The sequence below is a fragment of the Sesamum indicum genome, linkage group LG6 (assembly GCF_026168435.1).
Source record: "Sesamum indicum cultivar Baizhima isolate 11 linkage group LG6, ASM2616843v1, whole genome shotgun sequence".
NCBI classification, from domain to species: domain Eukaryota; kingdom Viridiplantae; phylum Streptophyta; class Magnoliopsida; order Lamiales; family Pedaliaceae; genus Sesamum; species Sesamum indicum.
This window is the reverse complement of record NC_142662.1, coordinates 2380184-2400106: the sequence shown is the minus strand read 5'-3', so window position 1 is coordinate 2400106 and position 19923 is coordinate 2380184. Positions and strand designations below refer to the sequence as shown.

The 19923-nt window shown below is 36.9% G+C and overlaps 4 protein-coding genes across 4 annotated transcripts; 3 read left to right on the top strand and 1 right to left on the bottom strand.

Moving 5' to 3' along the window:
- The first annotated feature begins 3589 nt into the window (after positions 1 to 3589).
- On the top strand, positions 3590 to 5380 carry LOC105165272 (auxin-binding protein T92). Its single transcript, XM_011084234.3, has 5 exons — positions 3590 to 3820; positions 3948 to 4054; positions 4184 to 4387; positions 4528 to 4595; positions 5151 to 5380. Exons 1-5 carry the CDS (start codon positions 3742 to 3744, stop codon positions 5257 to 5259), a joined length of 567 nt encoding a protein of 188 aa, XP_011082536.1. The 5' UTR covers positions 3590 to 3741; the 3' UTR covers positions 5260 to 5380.
- Positions 5381 to 7452: 2072 nt separating this feature from the next.
- Positions 7453 to 10046, top strand: LOC105165273 (putative galacturonosyltransferase-like 4). Its single transcript, XM_011084235.3, has one exon. The coding sequence runs from the start codon at positions 7747 to 7749 to the stop codon at positions 8779 to 8781; it is 1035 nt and encodes a 344-aa protein (XP_011082537.1). The 5' UTR covers positions 7453 to 7746; the 3' UTR covers positions 8782 to 10046.
- A 1192-nt stretch (positions 10047 to 11238) lies between these two features.
- On the top strand, positions 11239 to 13208 carry LOC105165274 (uncharacterized). The gene has a single exon (XM_011084236.3). It carries the CDS (start codon positions 11343 to 11345, stop codon positions 12768 to 12770), a length of 1428 nt encoding a protein of 475 aa, XP_011082538.1. The 5' UTR covers positions 11239 to 11342; the 3' UTR covers positions 12771 to 13208.
- Positions 13209 to 13323: 115 nt separating this feature from the next.
- LOC105165276 (RNA demethylase ALKBH10B) lies at positions 13324 to 17785 on the bottom strand. The gene is made up of 7 exons (XM_011084237.3): positions 16959 to 17785; positions 15257 to 15387; positions 15031 to 15148; positions 14545 to 14661; positions 14341 to 14456; positions 14116 to 14270; positions 13324 to 14012 (listed from the first exon to the last, which is right to left on the bottom strand). The coding sequence occupies exons 1-7, from the start codon at positions 17524 to 17526 to the stop codon at positions 13547 to 13549; spliced, it is 1671 nt and encodes a 556-aa protein (XP_011082539.2). The 5' UTR covers positions 17527 to 17785; the 3' UTR covers positions 13324 to 13546.
- Positions 17786 to 19923: the final 2138 nt, after the last annotated feature.

Here is a 19923-nt window from a genome sequence, read left to right as displayed (position 1 = left end):
AAGTTACTATTTTTCACATTTATTAATTATTCTTTGAATAAATATATAAATAAACAAAGTTGGGTATAAGTATTTACATAGTTCAGTTAATATTTTCTGTCTTTCCTAATTAATGCTAGAAAGTATTGAATTGTGAATTTCTATATATCGTTAATTCAAAATACTGCACATATATTTCCAAACATTAAATTTTTTAAAAAGCAATTAACGAAAATAAGTAAATTATTATTAGCATATTCTAATTCATATGAATTGCTAGTTTAAAATTTTAAATTGTATTATAAGTTCCAATAAAAAAAATTAAAAATCTCATTTCATTATTAAACTTTTCGAAATAAAATTTTCCATCTTTTTCTTTGGGAAGCTCATCTTTTACATTAATTTAAGATTGTTTTGTGAGCTTTTCTTATATATATGAATACTAGCCACCATGCCACGTCGTTCCTGTATACATATAATAAATAATATTTTATGTTTTAAAGTATATTATGAATAAAACCATATATATAAACCAATAAAAAAAAGAAAAGAATGAAAGAAAGCAACAAAGAAAAAAAAAGCTACGAAAATCAACTTAGGAATATTATTGGTATAACGATAAAATTGGTGTTGCGATGTCATAACCGTCATTTATAAGAGAAAAATGTCTTTTGTTTTACCTAACACATGAGAGTAGAGTTTATATTAAAACAGTGGAACATGTTTTTTCACTACCAAAGAATTCGACCATTATCATACAGGTTGTTAATTTATGTGATATGTAAAATTTTCACTTGTGATTTAAAATACGTATTTTAGTATTATATATCTCACGTATTTGGAATAATTGAAGTCTAAAATATCCACTTGATTTTATAAGTGAAACGACCCTACAACCTATAAAATAGAGTTTAATGCAATTTGTTTTCTGTGATATTACAAATGAGCAAAAAAAAAAAAAAAACAAAATAGCAATTTAGTTTTTTATAATTTTTAAAATGAAGCAATTTACCCCCTGTCTAGGGAGGTAAAATGCTTAATTTTAAAAAATATTGAGGTTAAATTGTTGCATCTTAAAAAATATAAGGAGATAAATTGCAAAAATCTTTTTATAAGAGGTAATTCACACATTGGCTAAATTTTATTTTTCCCTTATAAAATATAATATCTATATATATATATATATATATATATATGTTTTTTGGTCTGAGACCACAAAAATTGCCTTAATCCAATTAAACTATAAAGTGCGAAAAATTGAAATATTTAAAAGCCACAATATTGGGTTGGACTATAAAATTATAAAAATTGCCCCAGTCCCTATCATGTACACTATCACAATTTTATCATTTCAACCAGCAATCTTCAAATAATATTGTTTTACCTTTTATTTTCTACTAGTAAACGACACTTGATGTGTGTGAAAAAAATAAAAAATAGTAATTATGCATTTGATCTTAATAATATATTTGTGAAATGATAAAATATTAAGTAAAATATATTAGTTTACTATAATATCATCACGAAATAAAATTATAATAAATGGAGTATTTAAAAGAATAGAAAATGATTGAAGTTACATATTGGTAATTACAATTTTTAGATGAAATTACAATATAAGCCTACGAAAATATGAGTTAAGAAGAACAAGGACATTTTTGTAAATCTACGTAATGCACATTATATTAATTTTTATAAACCTCTTATACTTAATAAATAGTATTGATTTCCCTTCAAATATTTTTTTCTCAAACTCAAAGCTAAGGAGGTGCGTCTCCACCGGGCAGCCCAACAGGCCTATCCCTATTGTCCCATAAATAATGTAGCAAGTTCATATCTTGTTCACTTTTACTAACTTGGCAGACCTAAAAATGAATCTAATCCATTAAGATGACTTAGTGTACAAGAAGGACAACATGTCACATGTATTTATGAATTACAAGACACATCATACAAAAAAACCAACAATAAACTCCTCCTATATCGTCGTTGGTTAAGCTGGTTACAATAGGTAAAACAAAACCCACTGAATCCGAGTTGATTGACAAGACTTGCTCAAACTGTCATAACTTCTTTAAAATAAGTCCAACTCGTAATCTATTTTCTTTTTTAGTTATCTAACTCATACAACTTTCTAATAGTGTATTGCAAGTTGAAACTACTTTTAGAATTCACCCTCCAGTGGCTTATAAATAAAGGCTATTGTGCAGTCATATTAGTAACAAGTATCTCACCTTCTCATACTCAAGTCTCCCTCGATTTTCAACTATCTTTTAGCTCATTTTTGGCACTTCACATGATTATTATCACTTATCTCAATATTTTATCATTCTACTTCCGTTATAACACCATTGTTCTTTTATTTTTTTGGAGTTTTCCTATTGTTTATTCAATAATTCTAATATTTACTTTAGCATCGGAGTGCTAACCCTTATTTTGCAGTTGAGTTCTTCTTTAATCTTAGAATTTCACTGAAGTTCCTTCAACTCTTGTGGTGCTACTGACTACGGTGTGCATCATTGGTGCCATCTACAAGAAACTTGAGTTGAAGGTGTGAGAAATGGCCAACTTTGACAATGGTTGTGATAATAATTCCTTTGAGGGAAACACTTCCCTCTTTGTGGTAGTAGGATCCAACCCACCACCTTAGGATCAGACCTTGGGATATCCCAATATTCGTACTCCCGCTATCAATTTGTCAGTCTTACACATTGTTATTGCTCCGCTTTTCTATGAACAACTCATCAAGTTCATTGATGTTGTCAGGACAGTTTTGCAAAACCTTTTTGCTCTTGTTGCAAGCACGAGAGCAAGTCAAACGCCTCTACCTACTGTTATCAACTTGCTCTCCTATGATCAACTTAGCAATTTCATTGTTGTTGTAGTCAGCTTAGCCCTTCAAGGATAACCTGCTTCAACTGTCGACAACAAAATAAAGTAGACGCCACATCATGATGTATGTAACACACAATGAGGATGAGCACAGTGAAGCCAAGTGGATCGGCCCGGGAACGGACTAGCGGAAGCAAGCGAGGGAAATTAAGGTATAAACAAAAACCTCATACATAAACAAATAAGCAGTCGAACCAAGGGGTGTTCCCGAACATTCGATGTAGTAAGAAATAAAAGTAAAACGTTTCATACAAGGCTACAGTTAAAGAAAGCATTTGAAGAATTCTCAAATATTTCAAAATCGTACCAATTATCAAACAAAAAACTCAAAAAAATTACGTCAAGAGGATTTCATGAATAGAATTTGGAGAGGGGCGATTTGGGAGAAAAATTAGGGTTGGTAAGTAGAAATTGGAAGTTTGGGGAGAAAATTAGGATTTGAAATGTTGAAAAAATGTGTATTTTCTTCTTGTGAGAAATGATATCAATTAGGTGATTGCACGTGTGTATTTCGCTACATATTTTTGGTCAACGCTTTCTTTATTCAAGAAGATAGAACAAAAGTGTATATTAAATATACTTTACTAAAATATATATAAAACTAAATCTATTTCGTCAATAATTATAGGACTAAATTTATAAAAAATTCTAAACTTACAAAATTAAATGTGTATTTTAAAAGAAGAAAGGATGAAAAGAGCAACTGCCCTAATTATAGGTAAAAGTGAAATTTCGCCTTTTAAAATTGAGGCCTAAGTAAGGGACGGAAGCTCTTGAAGCTTCTCACTCTCTCTATGTAAAATTCCATGATCCAGAAAAGAGATACCGGAGTTTCGCAATCCGAAGACGCTCAGCGTTCCTTGTAATTTCATGGGTTGTCTGTGGATTTCTCTCTTGATTGCTTTTTTAGTTTCCTCGACTGCCGAAGCTTCCTACTGTGCAGCCAACGGCAAGTACCTTTTATATCACTCATTTTGACAAACATCTGATGTGCTTTTACTTAACCAGGTGTGTACCCCGGTTTCTTGGGATTATTAGAGTACCATCTTGTTTTTAATGTGTGAATTGGATTGCAGGGGTGCCTATAGTTAGGAATATCAGTGAGATTAGTCAGGATAACTATGGTAGGCTCGGGTTGTCTCACATGACTATTGCCGGTTCAGTCATGCACGGTTTTAAGGAGGTTACTGAAGTTCAATTCATTTGTTTTGTTCTTAGTTGTCTTACTGTTGAACCTTAAATGACCATGTACCTTTGAGTTTGATTCTGCTTTAAACTTTTTAATGGTGGGATCGATATGATTTCTTGGCAGGTTGAGGTGTGGCTTCAAACATTCGCTCCCGGTGTTCGAACGCCGATTCACCGGCACTCCTGTGAGGAAATCTTCGTGGTTCTAAAAGGGAGTGGTACTCTTTATCTTGCCTCGAATTCCCATAAAAATTATCCTGGCAGTCCGCAGGAGTTCCCAATATTCACGAATAGTACATTTTATGTGCCCGTCAATGATGCTCATCAGGTAGAGTGTATAATTATTTATGTTTGTTACTAATATGTTTGTCATGTTAGAGCAGCAGGGTGTGTTTTCGAACAGCTGCATCTATCCTGATTTGCGCTCGTTTATGGTAACCACTGATCTGCATGTCTGCTATGTTATAGGTCTGGAACACGAATGAACAGGAGGATTTGCAATTTCTAGTTATTATATCTCGACCACCAGTGAAAGTGTGAGTTGTCATTTTTCTCTCTCTCACATTGCCATTGACTGCTTCCAGCTCTTGTTGCATTGGGTTTTTAGATGGTAGCCATTGATCTGATTGCAGTCCTCCATCTTGTATGTTGCTTCCACTGTCATTCATCTCCTTACTTTTAAACATTAGTTTCTTATAGAACTCGGGAGTTTAGTTTCGTCTGTTGGGCTTCTATATGCTCACTTGACCGATCCCTTTTCAATTATACTGCCACCCGTTTGGCTGTTATGAGATAAGATTATATGGGAAGGAAATTTACATTTGGCCTTAAAACAGATTACAGATTGAACGGTTTCTATTTTGTACAGCTGCAATGAACCTTTGAGATTTAGATACCAACCTATCTGCTCCAAGTTTCTTATCCATGTTGAAGCATCTTAGACTTCCCTCCTCTTCTATGGTTCAATAATGTCTTATCAATGGACTCCACTAGGTTTAAGAATATTGTGTTCTTTGTGCAAGAACAATGAGTTGATAGTCTGCTTTATCTTTGGATCTAATTATTTATCACCCTTCAAAACTTGATTTCAGGTTCATATACGATGATTGGTATATGCCACATACTGCTGCCAAATTGAAGTTCCCTTATTATTGGGACGAAAGGTGTTATGAAACGTCTCCAATAAAAGATGAGCTTTGAATTTTTAGTAGAATTTTGTCATTATGACTTTCTGAAAGAACTTCAGCTGCTGCCAAATTGAAGTTTCAGATTGCAACAATATGACTGTATCATAAAAGGTTACTACCAGACTCTTGCACCACCCCTGTTTTTTCTTTCTTTTTTTGGTTTTTCCTTCTACGCATTCACCTAACACACTCACACACACATTCAAGTTCGAACACAAGACTTTTTGTAGAAAATTTTGAGTCCAAACTGTTGAGTTGTCGCCCATAGAGACCTGTACCCCTTTGTTTCCTTTCCAGAGTTGTTAACCGGATTGAATTTTTTATTTCAATTCGCTCTGTAACTCTGCTCACTTGACAAGGATTGGGTGAATTTTTCCATTTTTAAATAATTCGGAAACGGGTTTGGAGTTTCATAACTAACCTAGTGACCTCCAATCTAGCTGCAAGATAGATTAAGTGAAGATAACACCGAGAAGATCTCTATTATAATTCTATGATGATGCATTCATTGAGGTCGTTGAGTTGTCAAACTCGTAAGAATAGCTAAGATCTTACAAGTTGTACCTACAACACGAAAGGCGTATATTTATATGTATGATCGATTTGTATGATTATACGTCGATTGTTATATATATTTTAATTGTATGGTTTGTGGTTATTCTGTTCATATTGGCATTGGGACGGTAGAATTGTAACGGGTATCCAGGACCAATTAAAGCGTTAACCAAATAAATTTGGGGTATTTATATCTTTTAAGAGTAGCAAATGTAATCCCCACATCAAATTTATCTCATCATTCTTTAAATAGTTTTTGGTATGTACTCCGTGAAAAGAAAAACAAAAAAAGAAAAGGGGTGAGAGAGATGAAAAGACTTGATAAAGAAAAGAAAGAGAAACAGGGAACTAATTTCTCACGTTTATAGGAAGACAAATTAAGCTCCCACTTATATATGTATGTATATTCCATAAATAGAACTCTCAGGCTACATCTGGGCCTTAAATTATTCTTCTTTTATTTTTAAGGAAAAAGAAAAGGCAAATGGGGAGAACTATCTAAAATATAACATAAAATTTGGTAAATTACAGCCACCTCCCATAAATTTTAGTATAATTATAAATATGTTCTCATTATTTGAGAAATTATAAATGTTCTCCTTATTTTGGCGTTCGTTTAACAACAAGTCCATTCTGTTAGTCTTCATTAAATTTTTTATTCAATTTTTCGGTAAACGGGCTAAAATGTTATTTTGAATTATGAATTATAATTATTTATATTTTTCAAAATTTTCTAAAATACTTTTATGGACTAATAAACCTTATGGATTATTTATTTTACCCAATCCTCAATTTTTTATATATTTTTTCAAATATTTTTTTTAAAAACTATAATTCAACAATGGTAAACTAGTAATGTCCATATCACTGTCTAAGTGCTCACACAAAATTTCATGTATGCAAGAAAATAATTTCGACAGAAGAAAATATGGACAAATCAGTTTTTTTTTTTTTATTAATTTGAATGAAAAGTGGATACAATCTTTGTAGTGATGGTAATCCCCTGATTATTCTCTTTGAGCGTCGATCAAGAGCTTGAAGCTTGTTCATGACGCTGATGAGCAATCTCTTTGAATTTTTGGAGTAAACTAAGTGTCACCTTGAAAATTGATATCAAGGTTTGGAAGATTTTGGTGTCAAAAAAGTCATGGAACATTGGTAGTTGTAGAGTTTCGTCGTAGCAAAGCATTTTGGATTTGAAACCTTTTTAATTGTTATGACTTGTGCCTTGTGCTGTATGAAATTTGTGACGTAATCTCTAATGTTGTATGATGGAGGTTCCTTTATATAGGCATGAGCAAACTTTTACTTGTAGTTTAGGTTTACTCATGTCCGACTCAAATACTGTATACTTTGATATCTAATCATTAGCCATGAAATTATACTCGAACACCCTTTAGCCAAATCAGCCAATCCAAACAAGAAATTTGTGTTCATCTTGGACCAATCCTTCAAATGCATAAGATACAAATTTGGCATGAATTTACTGCGAATTTTTTACATATTAAACCAATTATTAATAAATTTCTTTTGAACTTTTAATTGATAATTTATTATAAAACTTTGTTGTAAAATACTAGGGCTACGTAATTATTTTTCATTTATGAGAGTATTTACAATTTTTTGTAACAGCAATGCTTGAATTGTAATTATAGCAAAAATTAGGAAAGGTAGTTGCAATTTAGGTATTTATATAGATGGAAAAATGGGAAAAGCATAGCAAAGGAGTGAAATAGAAAAAGAGAGAGAGATAGTTGCATGGATCCTCCGAAGATGAATCTGTGCCTCCCAATGGAGCAGGAAATCCCACCAACCTCTCTCCTTCCCTCCCTCTCCAATCCCTCTATCCATCAGTCATTTCCAACTCCAACTCCTAAACCTTCTCCTTACCAGCCTCTAATGGCTGCTGCCATATTTTTCTCATTTTCGCTATTATGAGCGCAGGATGGTCGCCTTCTTCTCCAACACCTGTTCCATTCACTTTCTCGGCGCCCTCCTGTCACTCCTCCTCCTCCTCCGCCACGCCAATGCTGCCGCCGGCGCCTCCTCCAAGCTCCCTTTCCGGGAGGCCCCCGCTTTTCGAAATGGAAAAACTTGCTTCTCCTCGTCGGAGAACACCACCATTCATATCGCCATGACCCTCGATGCAAACTACCTGCGTGGAACCATGGCCGCTGTTCTTTCCATTCTCCAGCATTCCACCTGCCCGGAAAATGTGGTTTTCCATTTTCTTTGGGCTAGGCAGGAGCCCGAGGTTTTCTCCAGCATTAGATCCACTTTCCCTTATCTTAACTTCAAAGTCTACCATTTTGACATCACAAGGGTTCGTGGATTGATTTCCAAGTCCATTCGCCAGGCCCTGGACCAGCCCCTGAATTATGCCAGGATTTATCTCGCTGATATTCTGCCTCAAGAAGTTAGACGCCTGATTTATCTTGATTCAGACCTTGTGATGGTGGATGACGTGGCCAAGCTTTGGGAGGTGGATTTGAAGGAGAAAGTCCTGGCTGCACCTGAATATTGCCATGCAAACCTGACGAATTACTTCACGGATGCATTCTGGTCGGACCCGGAGTTGTCAAGGACGTTTGAGGGGCGGAAGCCATGTTATTTCAACACAGGGGTAATGCTTATGGATGTGGAGAAATGGAGAAAGGGGGGTTATTCTCAGAAAGTTGAGGATTGGATGGTTGTGCAGAAACAGAAGAGGATATATCACTTGGGTTCTTTGCCGCCTTTCTTGCTTGTTTTGGCTGGGAATATCAAGCCGGTTGATCACAGGTGGAACCAGCACGGGTTGGGAGGTGATAATATTGAAGGGAAATGCAGGGGATTGCATCCCGGCCCCATTAGCCTCCTCCATTGGAGTGGCAAAGGGAAGCCTTGGTTGAGGCTGGATTCAAGAAGACCTTGCAATGTTGATCATTTGTGGGCTCCTTACGATCTCTATCGATCATCTAAGCATTCATTTGAAGAGTGATAAGTAAAATATGGATATGTTCAATTAGGGGGTGGCTTGGAATTTGAGGTGAGGAGGGGGATTATGATGTAGAGGTGATATATCAGGAGTTAGAAAAGTTATACTGCTACATCTTATTCCAAAAAAGGACAAAAAAAAAGAACTAAAAATCCACAAAACTATATATGTTTAATTTTGCTTTAACCTCTTGAAGGTTGAAGATCACAGATACATTGATTGTTTTTCTATTTTTAATTTATTTTCTTTTTATATGTTGAGGGAGAAAAAAGTAGGGGAAGCTAAGGTTGTGAGCAATTCTCCAGAAAAAAAAATTAACTACTATAGTCCTGTGAAGATTTCCACTTCTAGTGGTAAAGAAAGTGGAGGAGAGATTACTTTGTGCATAACTCATATGGTGCTTGCTGACTGAATACTCACAGCTTGATGATCCTCTGGAAATCAGACTGATAACCCTCTGACCAAAACTTCTGTAGTTGTTACTTTTACATTTTTTTCTCTTTTATTAATTAGTTATATATCGTTACTGAAATGTACTATGATACTTGAATATATACATGTGTTCTGTGTCTCTCTATCAGTGTTCTTTCTATCATCCGTCATACTTCATTTAGTTGCTTTTCCTTTACTTTTCTAATGGTTCTAATTCTCCGATGATGCTTCCTTGTGATTATGATTTGTTGGCAAGTTCTTTTGCTCTTTGGTTTAGCTGGTCATGTCCTGATTTACAGATGATCAATGAATAAGTGCAGATAAGAAACAGCATCAGGTAAGACTTGTTAGCATCAGAGATGCCTTAACTGAGACATTTATGCCATAATACAAAAGGGGTCTGCACACGATCCCGATATTAAACAGAAACATTTTGATTTGAGGACCAGGAAAAATCTGCAGTTCATAGTATTCATGTTCTTTTGAATTGCAATATGAAATAAATAACTCATGACCTTTCGGGATCAAGGCTGTAGTTTCTTCTCATTGCTCGCTTCCTGCTGCTGATGAATGCTTCGGTCTTTTCGTTTATGTTGGAGGCCACACTGAGAAGAGGTCCCCAGTGCCTTGGGGGCTTCGGCTTGGTATCTTCACGGGGCTGATCCTTCACCTGATTAGCTTCTTCTTTCTTGGCTTTCTCTTTCTCATCTTCCCCCACACTTTCTTTGATAGTAACACTCTTTCTCGGGTGTTTTCCTTCTTGAATCCCTTTTGCTTGAGCTACTGCACCGGATTTCTGATCAGACGTGACCGAACCATCTTCCTGTTTCTGCTTTTCCTCCAAACCGTTTCGCACTGTGGGTCTTTCGTCGATCTGAGTCCTGTTTTCTGAACCATCTGTGTGCCTGAATTCAACTGTAATCTCATCAGAATCACTAGGCCTCGGGCGACTAATGAACTTACTGAGTATGAAGTTGATGAGCCTCCGACAGATGCTGACAGGCCTTGAATTGCTGGCCATTTGAGAACAAGAATGCTGTGAATTTTGTACGAATTCAAACAATAAAGCCTTTGAAGTCTGTTTATGACTCTGGGTGATGATTCTATTCTTAGATTGAAGGCTAACAAAAAGCAGAATGAGATTATGTTGTCTTTATTTCTTGCACATTTGCACCTTTTCCAGTTTCCACCCACTAATCAGAAAGCATGTAAGAGAACTTGACATCTAACTTTGCTTGAATCATGCTTCATTCCCTAATAGGAGCAACACTAGCCTCGCATCTTTGATCACGGGATGGGAGGGATGATGCTAGATTCCATTCTATCTAATTGTTTTATCCAATTATTATACTTAAATTCTTGGAATTAATTCTGTCACTTTAAACAAGAAAGATTTCTCTATTCCTAAACACGCGATTATGTTTCTAATTTTAAAAGAAATCATAAACAAAAATTTTTTAATCTGACAGGATACATGCAAATCATGCTAAGTTTTTAAATTTCATCATCAAATTTTCTGACTTTAGATGATTTTTAATTGTTAGTCCACTTGACATAATAATGTCCAACTTTGATTTCAAAAACCAAAAGTTTACAATATTGATGTAGTTTGCGACTCGATTGGTGTTACCCCAATCTTTTATGACCTTCACGATTTGTTTTTATTAGACGTCTTATTGGGAAGATAAGACTTTGGGTTTATATAAACCACTCAAACTCACCTTCTGCAACTAATGTATGATCACTACCTGTATTATTAACCAAACACATGGCGTCGTTTCCATATACAATGTGAAATAATGTAACTTATAACTCGATTGGTGCCTCGTTGTGTGAAGCATTCTTTTGCCTAGCAGACTAAAGGAGCTTACTTACATGAAGCATTAAACATAAAATTCTTTTTAACTTTATTTTTAATTAATTTAGAGTTTCTGGAGCAGGCCCAAAAAGCTATAAGCCCAAAAATGTTTACGGGCTAAAAGCCCAAATAATTTCCCGACAGCTTCACCCGAAAGTAATGTGCCACCCGAACTTATCCTCCGCCACCTAACCATCGTTCTTGCAAAGTAGCTGAAAATCATATCTGATAGCAAAACACAGTGAAGCCTGAAATCAATTAAGCAACTCACGTCATGAATTTCTTCAAATCCATTTTGTTGGATGATCCGGATCCTCCCAAGCCCGAGAATCCTCATGAACCTGGCCCGAGTTCTCCCCTCAAAACGCCTCAGGAAGATCGGAATCCGAGCGACGACGCTCAGGATGGTGATTCCGATGGATGGAGCTTCGGGGGTTTGATCAAGACTTTCACTACCCGATCCGAATCAGTGATTGAAACATATCGTAAAGATCTCTTGGAGTTTGGATCCGGTCTAAAAAAGGAGACTGAGGTTATTCGTGAAGCTGCCAGCCGAGCCGTGAAGGATCTTCCGGCTTCACTGGAAGCCGGCACGTCAGCCCTGGACGGAGTGCTGAAATCAACAGCTGAGATCATTTCAAAGGAAACCCGACAAGTTTTTGCGTCGGATGGGGAACCTGATACGCCGGAAACGAATCGGAGCTTGAATTCGGGTCGGTATAGTTGGTTTGAGACCCAGTTGAGTGGTATTCAAAGTGATTTGAATACTTTCTGTGAAGAACCGGAGGATGTGGAGGAGTATAAGAAGTGGAAGTTAAGGTTTGAGTTGGAGGACAAGAGGGATGAAATTGAGGGTCTGATTGGGGAAAATGGGACTTTGGAGGGGGTTTATGAAAAGGTTGTTCCGAGTGCGGTTGATCATGAAACGTTTTGGTGTAGGTACTTTTACAGAGTGGATAAGCTAAAGCAGCAGGAGAGGGTTAGAGCGAATCTTGTGAAGAGGGCGATTTCGGTTGATGATGATGATGATGAGTTGTCTTGGGATGTTGATGATGAGGAGGAGAAGGATGGTAAGGGGGATGAGGCGATGAGTGGGTTGAAGGTAGATGGAGGGGGAGATAAGGGTGTGAGTGATGGAAGTTTGAATCATGTTGAGAAGAATGATGGATTATTTGATGGGAAGGAACAAGGCAATGGCAATGTGCATGATGGAGATAAGAACAATGTGATTGAGTTTGGTACAAAGAGTAGCGGGGACGTGTCTTCAGACGAGAAGGAAGTGAAGTCTGATGAAGTTGATCTGAAAAGCAATGAGAAGGTGAAATCTGAAGAAAGTGGCAAAGAGAAGAATGATGAGCATGAGAAGGTGAAATACGAAGAAAGTATCGAAAACAAGAATGATGAGAATGAGAAGGTGAAATCTGAAGAAAGTATCGAAGACAAGAGTAATAAGGATGTCGGGGTAGAGAAGGGTGAATCTGGTGAGAAAAGTGGTGTTCCAGTGATGGTGAATCATCAAGCGAAGATGGAGGAGGAGTTGGAGTGGGATGAGATTGAGGACATTGGAAGTGGCGACGAGGGGAAAATCACTCATGGTGAGAGGCCAAACAGAGCAGAACTGAGGAAGCAGTTGAATGCTGCAGAAGATGATGAGGATTTGAGTTGGGATATTGAAGACGATGATGAACCAGTGAAGACTTGATTGCATGAAGGATGAGGTTTGCGTGGTACCACCTAGTAAGTAGGACGGCCTGGGATCTTGAAGCTGAAGAGGCAACTACTCTATCAAGGCTCCTTACCAATTTGATATCAAGAACATAAACCTATCAAATTGATGAATGTGCTTCATTCTTTTTGTCTTGGTTGTTCAATGTGGCTCTACATGTGATCAGGTACAGGACTGCTTTCTTCTACCGATGTGTGATAAGTTAGTTGCACTTGTGGCTCAGTGTTTTTATTGGACGAAGATGAGCCTTTTCTTCTGTGTAACTTCCTCTTAAAGAGGAACTACAAATTTAGTTGTCTTATTATCTGTTTTGAATTCTCGATTATGTGAGAATCATTTGTATTGCTGGCCGCTGTGGTTCATGTTATTCTTGGAACGTGTTTGACAAAGATGGATTTTTCATTATTGTTGCTACTTTGGTTTCACCGTGTAAGGCTCTGACCTCTAACTAATCAAAGGAATCCTGTCAATTTTCTTGTTTCAAATTGTAACTGCTTATCTTTTGAGATTAGTGGAAAAAACATCTCACTTTAATAAAATTGCTTCTTAAAGAGAAAAGGGAAGAACCATATTTGGAATCTGGGGGAAAAAGAAATACCATACTGGAAACAGAAAAAAAAATAATACAGTTTTCGACCCTCTATTAGGACTAAACCACGTGGATTTGAGCCTGAAGCTCCAACTACTTCTGGGCTAGGCCTAATTCGCAAAAAACCTCTTCTTCGGAGCATGAGAGCAGCAGCACTTGCCTCTTAAGGGCTACTGACCCCTGAATCAGAGATCACCTCAAATTTATGTGTGTCAACGGGGGAAGGCAGAGCAAGAAATTTTCGTCTCTGGGCCCGTGGTGGAAGATGCTTTGCAGGTCTTCGTGATCCAACTGTCCATGGTAAGAAAACGCCGGTGCCACCATGTGGAGTCCTTCTGGGGCTCACAGTCGCTGGACTCACTGGAGTAAACATTACAACTGGAGACCGGAGCAGACCCCATTTGGGGATCATATTCATGGGCTCATAGTTATTTGGAATTGTGTATGGATTTGCGACACCAGATTGCCATAAGGTCATTGATTTAGACAAAGGAGTGGTTATCTCTGATAGATTAGTTTCTGTCTCTATCCGGACTCTGAAGAAAGTAATGCTCGCCCTCTTGTTTTCCGAGGAACACATAGCATGCCTTGCTGTGTCTGAACTATTTCCCCTCATGACTAAAAGGGACCTGTCAAATTTTTGGAATTAAACTGCTGTCTTTTTTTTTTTAAAAAAAAAAAAAAAAAACAAGTTTGAGGAGATGTATAAAATGTGTAAGCTTAGATACATACCCTTCCCGTAGAGGAAGTGTGAGAGGTCCTCTATAATTCCCTTCACTATCACTCACCAGAGCGCGACCAAAAGCCATTGTTGATTGAGAGAGGAGGAGGGTAGCAAGAGGCTGATCCAAGTGAGGTGGTTTCAGAAAAGGCTGAGAATACTCACCCTGCATAAACAGCATAAGGTTCTGTTCATACTCTTCCCTTTGAAGAAAAAAGTGACGCAGAGATGTATACCTCATCAAAGAAGTTGATGATGCAGCTGTTTGGCTTTCTAGTTTCTGGAATCAAATGCCACTGAGTTAAGTGGTTGATTACACCTTGGAGAAGAGCTGGGATTGGCTCAATGTGGCCTGTGAACACATTTATGGAATACTCCCTTAGTAAAAACGTAATCAGAATTATCATCATCAAGAGTTTTGTACCAAAAAGATTGCGTACTCTTTTGGAATTTATTTGATGCATCTTCTTTTATCTGCCCAAAAATGGGAACCCCAAGCTGAATCAACTCTCTCTTGTTTCCTTTCATCTGTTGATTGTATAGAATAAAGGTCTCTCCTGAATCAATAGGCAGTACTATGTCAGAGCTACGAGTACAGAATTATAGGAGGAAGCACTAGGATAGATCACATATGACAAGAAATTCTTGCAGTCCTGTAAAGCAAAGAGCAGCTATTAGATTTTATAAACTAAGCGAATTCTTGCTTGGATATACTTATATTCAACATCCCATAATCTATCATTGGCAAAACAGAGTTAAAGGCAGATGTACTATGCAATCAATATAATGAATAGTCTTAAGTAAAAACGAATCCCAAACCTGCTCGAGCAAACCTATAGAAGATGCCGTCTACAATTCTCTAAACTTCTGGCCCAAAAGGAAACAACTAGTTTAAGTATAAAAGCATCACGAATCACGGGATCCACCTGAGAGTTCACCATTTCGACCAGCCACTTTGAGTTCATTCACAAAGTCATTCAGTTTAGAGAGCTCAACATCAGTGAATATGTCTTCATACAGCTTAAGACCTCTAACAACATTCACCTGCCATCCATAAAATACAAGGTAAAATGCTTGTTGAGAATATGTATTCTCCACAAATTCTTCTCTTCACAACAAAAGCAAAATAATATTAATGAGAAAACGACTTACCATATGCCCTTTTACTGGCTCCTTTGCTACAAACCCTTTTGTCATTTTGATCTGTGTACGGCGTGCCTCACATTGTTCATGGTTGGAACATATGTCAACATGCTCCGGAAAGACCTGTACTTCTTGAGATCCTGCGAGCCACATTAGGAAAGAAGTGAATTTAGAATCACAATATAATGATAGAAATTATCAAGAACAGTTTCCTTGTTCACAAGGCTTAACTTAACACTAAAAACTTCCTATGTACTTCCTATCTTGGCTTATACAGACAACTATGGTACAGCAGTTTCTACCTCCTGCAACAATTGCTATTGTTATCGTCTCCTAAGAGATAATTTTACGGGGGCAAGACAGAGTAGAATGCTTGGATCACCACAACCACATTGGTATCTATCCTCGTTCATGATCCTATTAATGTAAAAATTCTCTTGATCAATCTCAAGTAGGTAACACCAGATAATCGAAATACGATAACTGCTGAGCCAAAAAAATATAAAATAAGTTTAAAAATACAAAACAAAAGATAAAAGTGAACAGAATCAGCAGTCATGGCAGAAAATCAAGTCATGCTACTATCAAAAGCAATTAATAGGTTATCGTGAAAAGCTTGGAACCCTTTGGCTAGTAATTAACGTTCCGAATTCAATAGTCCCATTAATGCCGTCTACAATGATAAGAAGCATAATATATGCAGAAAGATTTAGTAGTCATAAATCTTTAGACATTCACATAATCCATTTAATATGAAGGAAAACTGTCTTCTTGTATCTTTGATCTGCAACTAATTATGAGGATTATTGTTGAAGAATCTATAAATGAATGTAACTGAGATATTAAAAGCTGTTAACTAAAGGATCATTTATTTCTCTTGGGGCTATCAACGAATTCTGCACATATACTGAACCTAGGACTTTGGACTCAGCGCAGTACTGTTAGAAGCGTCAGTCTGTTTGGCTTATTTCTTCCCTTCTGTCCTTTTCCTCCTAAATAGCTCCACACCAATTACCAATTTACCAGGGTAACTTTGGAGTCAAGATTTAAAAATTACAATTTCAAAATCTTTTAGGTTATTTGTAAAACACATAAAAGCTTTAAAATACTGTAAAATCTAATAAAAATATTTAAAAAGTTATAAGCCTTTTATTTCTGCAAGCAAAGTCTTTCACCAGGAGAGATGCTACATAGGGATCCGAATCTCTAACATAGAATATTCAAAGGAGCAGTGGCCCAACCCCGGAGGGTAAAGCCAAACAAGATGCAGCCGTGACGTCCGCCTGAAATCGACGGTTGAGACCACCCGCCGCCCATCAAATAAATCAAGAAAATTTTCAATTTGGGCTACTTTAATTGTACCTCACGCATCTCCAGGTGTACCTTTCCATTAATAATTAGTTATCAGATTTGCTGTTCCCCAAACCAACTGTGTGTAACCTTACACGCTCACATGTCACAGCTTTCTCGTATTTTTTCGTTCTTGATTTTCTCAAACCTCCCATTAAAGATCGACCATTTTCATTTCACCCAACAGAAAGATACTGCACTTTTGATCTGAAATCACGCTTATAATTAACATGTGTTACACGCTTATGATAAAGATGGAAATTTGAATTTCTTGAAATTAATTGAACAGGAGGACATATAAACGAATTTAATTCTGGTCATTAACTAATAAAAAAGATGGAGAAATTGATTTTTTAATTACCTGAATCCGTAATTTCACTTTGCAGTGATTCATCCACCACCTTACCGTCGCCGTCTTCATCCACCAGTTCACCTCCGCCATTATCATTACTCTCTTCCGAACTTTCTATATTCTTCTCCTTTTCACTTTCTTTGTCTTCCTCAGTAATCGCCGATGTACAGCCAATATTCCCCAACTCCTGAATCTTCTTCGCGTCCACATCGCTTTCCTCTCTTTTCTTCTCCGCTACTTTCTTTAGCTCCAGCGTGATATCAGCTATGGGATAATACTTTTGCATCTGAAGAATTGGGATCCAGTTCAATCTACGCCGATGAATTGCCGCGAAGGCCGATTCGTACGCCGCTGCTCCTCCTCCGCCACCCCCCTCCAGCTGCGACAGGTGATTGCAGAGCGCATCTATGATGGCGTTCGCTGCTGCGAACTCCCCGCGAAACCACGCGATTATGGCATCCTTCGCGAACGCCTCCGATGCAGCTGCGGTCACGAGAGGCGGCTGAAGTTGTTGCGCCTCCATCGGCTTCACCGGTATCCGATCGCCGGGTGTCACTACGCCGGCAGCCGGCGGCATTCCAGATCCTCTTATATATTACCAACAAATTTCAGTGGAAAAAAAAAAGAAAAAATAAATCAACGCTAGCTAGCTTCTCTGTATAAATTTTCTTGAAATTCAAAGCCTTCGATTCTGCAGTATAGAATAGTTACGTTACGTTGAGACTGCAGTTGCGTATGATTTCTTGTTGAAAATGCAAAGGAAAATATAAGAAAAAATTCTTATTTTAGTGAGCGGAAAAATTCGAGAAAAAAATTAAAGAAAAGGTGGTGAGGAAAGCGAGGGTTTGAGCCTTAGGGGGTTCAGGTGGATTTATATATACGGCGTCTGGTGGAATTGTCCGCACCTGTGGAAACCATACTCTGACCTGTCAAAATGCCACGTAATTCATGGAAGATTTAGTTAATTGAAATTTCTATTAAGTTCAGTCAAATCAAATTTAATCCCATGATAAATACATTATATTATTCAATTATTGTTATATAATTTAAAAGATAGTGATAGATTATATGATCAATAATCGAATTACTACACTCCAACTCGTTTTTTGAGATTTAGTGTAATTATACGTAAGAACTTTGAAATTTATTTTTTCTTAACCAATAAGTTCATTTATTCATCAAAATTCACCGAATTATTGATATTATAGAAAATATTGAATGTAAATTTATAGTTACGTTTGATTAATTTATTACTGGCTTATTACAAGTTAAATAATTTTTTTCAAGCTAAACTACCCGTATAACGGTAATGATATACCTCATCACATGTATTAACTTGTGAAGGTGAACCATGAGAATTTTTTAATTAATTTATACCACGCGATGCAGATGGGATTAAATAATACTAATATTGGATTTAATAAATAATTAATAGATTAATATTTTTTACGTAGGGTGGCCATGCCGCAGATAAAAGGGGTGGGGCAGGAGAAGCGAGTGCGCTGGGTAGTTAGCTGCGCCTCAGATAAATCATGACCACCGAAGAAGCGCATTACGCACATGGAGACGATCCCTTGTTGCCACCAACAGTGGCGCAGGATAACATTTAAATGCGCTTTTTTATCTATCGAGCTGGCTTAAGTTAGCTGGTTCATCGGCTCCTGTTGTTTGTACTTAAGGTTTGTTAAGTGTACTTGCGCTTTATGATTAAGGTAGAGGAGCTCTCGCTGTCTTTATTCTGCAGAATTTCATCTAAAGTAAAAGCGGGTTTCTGTTTATTAAGTTGAAAGCGTGGTGGTGAAATGAAGTAAGTTGATGTAAGAGTACTTTAATGCCCGCCACAGAAAAGCAACATTTTCTTTTATCACTTTTCTTATTAAAAAGTAATAAATATGGGATAAATTACATTGACACCCTTTTAAATTATGTCTAATTATAAAAACATTGCATATTTTTACTAAATTTGTTGGGTGTTTACACCACCAGTGATGAGCCCAAAAAATAAAAGCCCTAATCAAACTATTACAAAAAAATGATAGGTTACAAAAACTCTTAATACAAACCAATATTACAACAATTATGAACAGGATAATTACAAATCTGATAGATACAATAACGGAATAATATCGATAGTAAATTAGGAACAAGAACAGAAAAGTAGAGGTAACTGCTCAAGCAGTCAAATTCGACAGGAATAACCTTCAGCCACTCAGGCTGGCAACCACACACCTGTTGCTATACCCAAAACAGCCACCAAGGCTTCAACTACTCAAACAACCATTAGGGCTTCAACCACTCAAAACAGCCTCGATCACATAGACCCCAAAACAACCATCAAGGTTTCCACTTAGGAAATAGTTCACGAAGAACATTGTTAGCAGAATAGGAGAAAGGGGAAGAAAGTTTTTGTCCTGTCTGTTCGCTTCACTAGAAGCAACTGAGAAATATTTATGAAGAGCCATTGATGGCGGTGAGAAAGAAGGGCGGCCAAGATAGAAATCGATGAGGGAAGACGACAATGAGGATTACACAGAGAAGAGTGAGATTGAGAACGAGGAGTCGAGAGAAAGGGAGGAGATTTAGTGTTACATTTGAAGAATGGGGGAATAAGAAAGCAAGGGAGTTGAGTCGGGTAGATGGGCTGGATCTAGAATGGGTCAAGGCAGCATGGTTGGGCTAGCCTTCCAGATGGTGGGTTTGGGTGGCTGTGGGCTTGGACTTACTAATTTGGTCCTAGGTCAAGAATACCCAACAAAATTACAAGTACAACCCATGAGGAATATCAATATAATTTAACTCTGGGTGTATTCATAAAATTTTATTGATAAGTAGGGCAAATATTTATAATTATAATTAAAACCTCATGGTTGTACTTGAAATTTTTGCAAATTATGAGAAATATTTGTGTAATTGAATATAATTTAAAACGATATTGATGTGATTTACCCCAACTATAACCTCAGTCTTAAAATAT

Bases quoted from the DNA above. Each gene is read 5' to 3' on its own strand.
- LOC105165274 (XM_011084236.3), top strand. From the start codon at position 11,343: ATGAATTTCTTCAAATCCATTTTGTTGGATGATCCGGATCCTCCCAAG.
- LOC105165276 (XM_011084237.3), bottom strand. From the start codon at position 17,526: ATGCCGCCGGCTGCCGGCGTAGTGACACCCGGCGATCGGATACCGGTG. The intron at 15,388-16,958 runs GTAATTAAAAAA...TGTGGCTCGCAG, and splicing joins AAGTGAAATTACGGATTCAG to GATCTCAAGAAGTACAGGTC. The intron at 14,271-14,340 runs GTATACATCTCT...CTGTTTATGCAG, and splicing joins TCATCAACTTCTTTGATGAG to GGTGAGTATTCTCAGCCTTT.
- LOC105165272 (XM_011084234.3), top strand. From the start codon at position 3,742: ATGGGTTGTCTGTGGATTTCTCTCTTGATTGCTTTTTTAGTTTCCTCG. The intron at 4,055-4,183 runs GTTACTGAAGTT...ATTTCTTGGCAG, and splicing joins TCATGCACGGTTTTAAGGAG to GTTGAGGTGTGGCTTCAAAC. The intron at 4,596-5,150 runs GTGAGTTGTCAT...ACTTGATTTCAG, and splicing joins TCTCGACCACCAGTGAAAGT to GTTCATATACGATGATTGGT.
- LOC105165273 (XM_011084235.3), top strand. From the start codon at position 7,747: ATGGTCGCCTTCTTCTCCAACACCTGTTCCATTCACTTTCTCGGCGCC.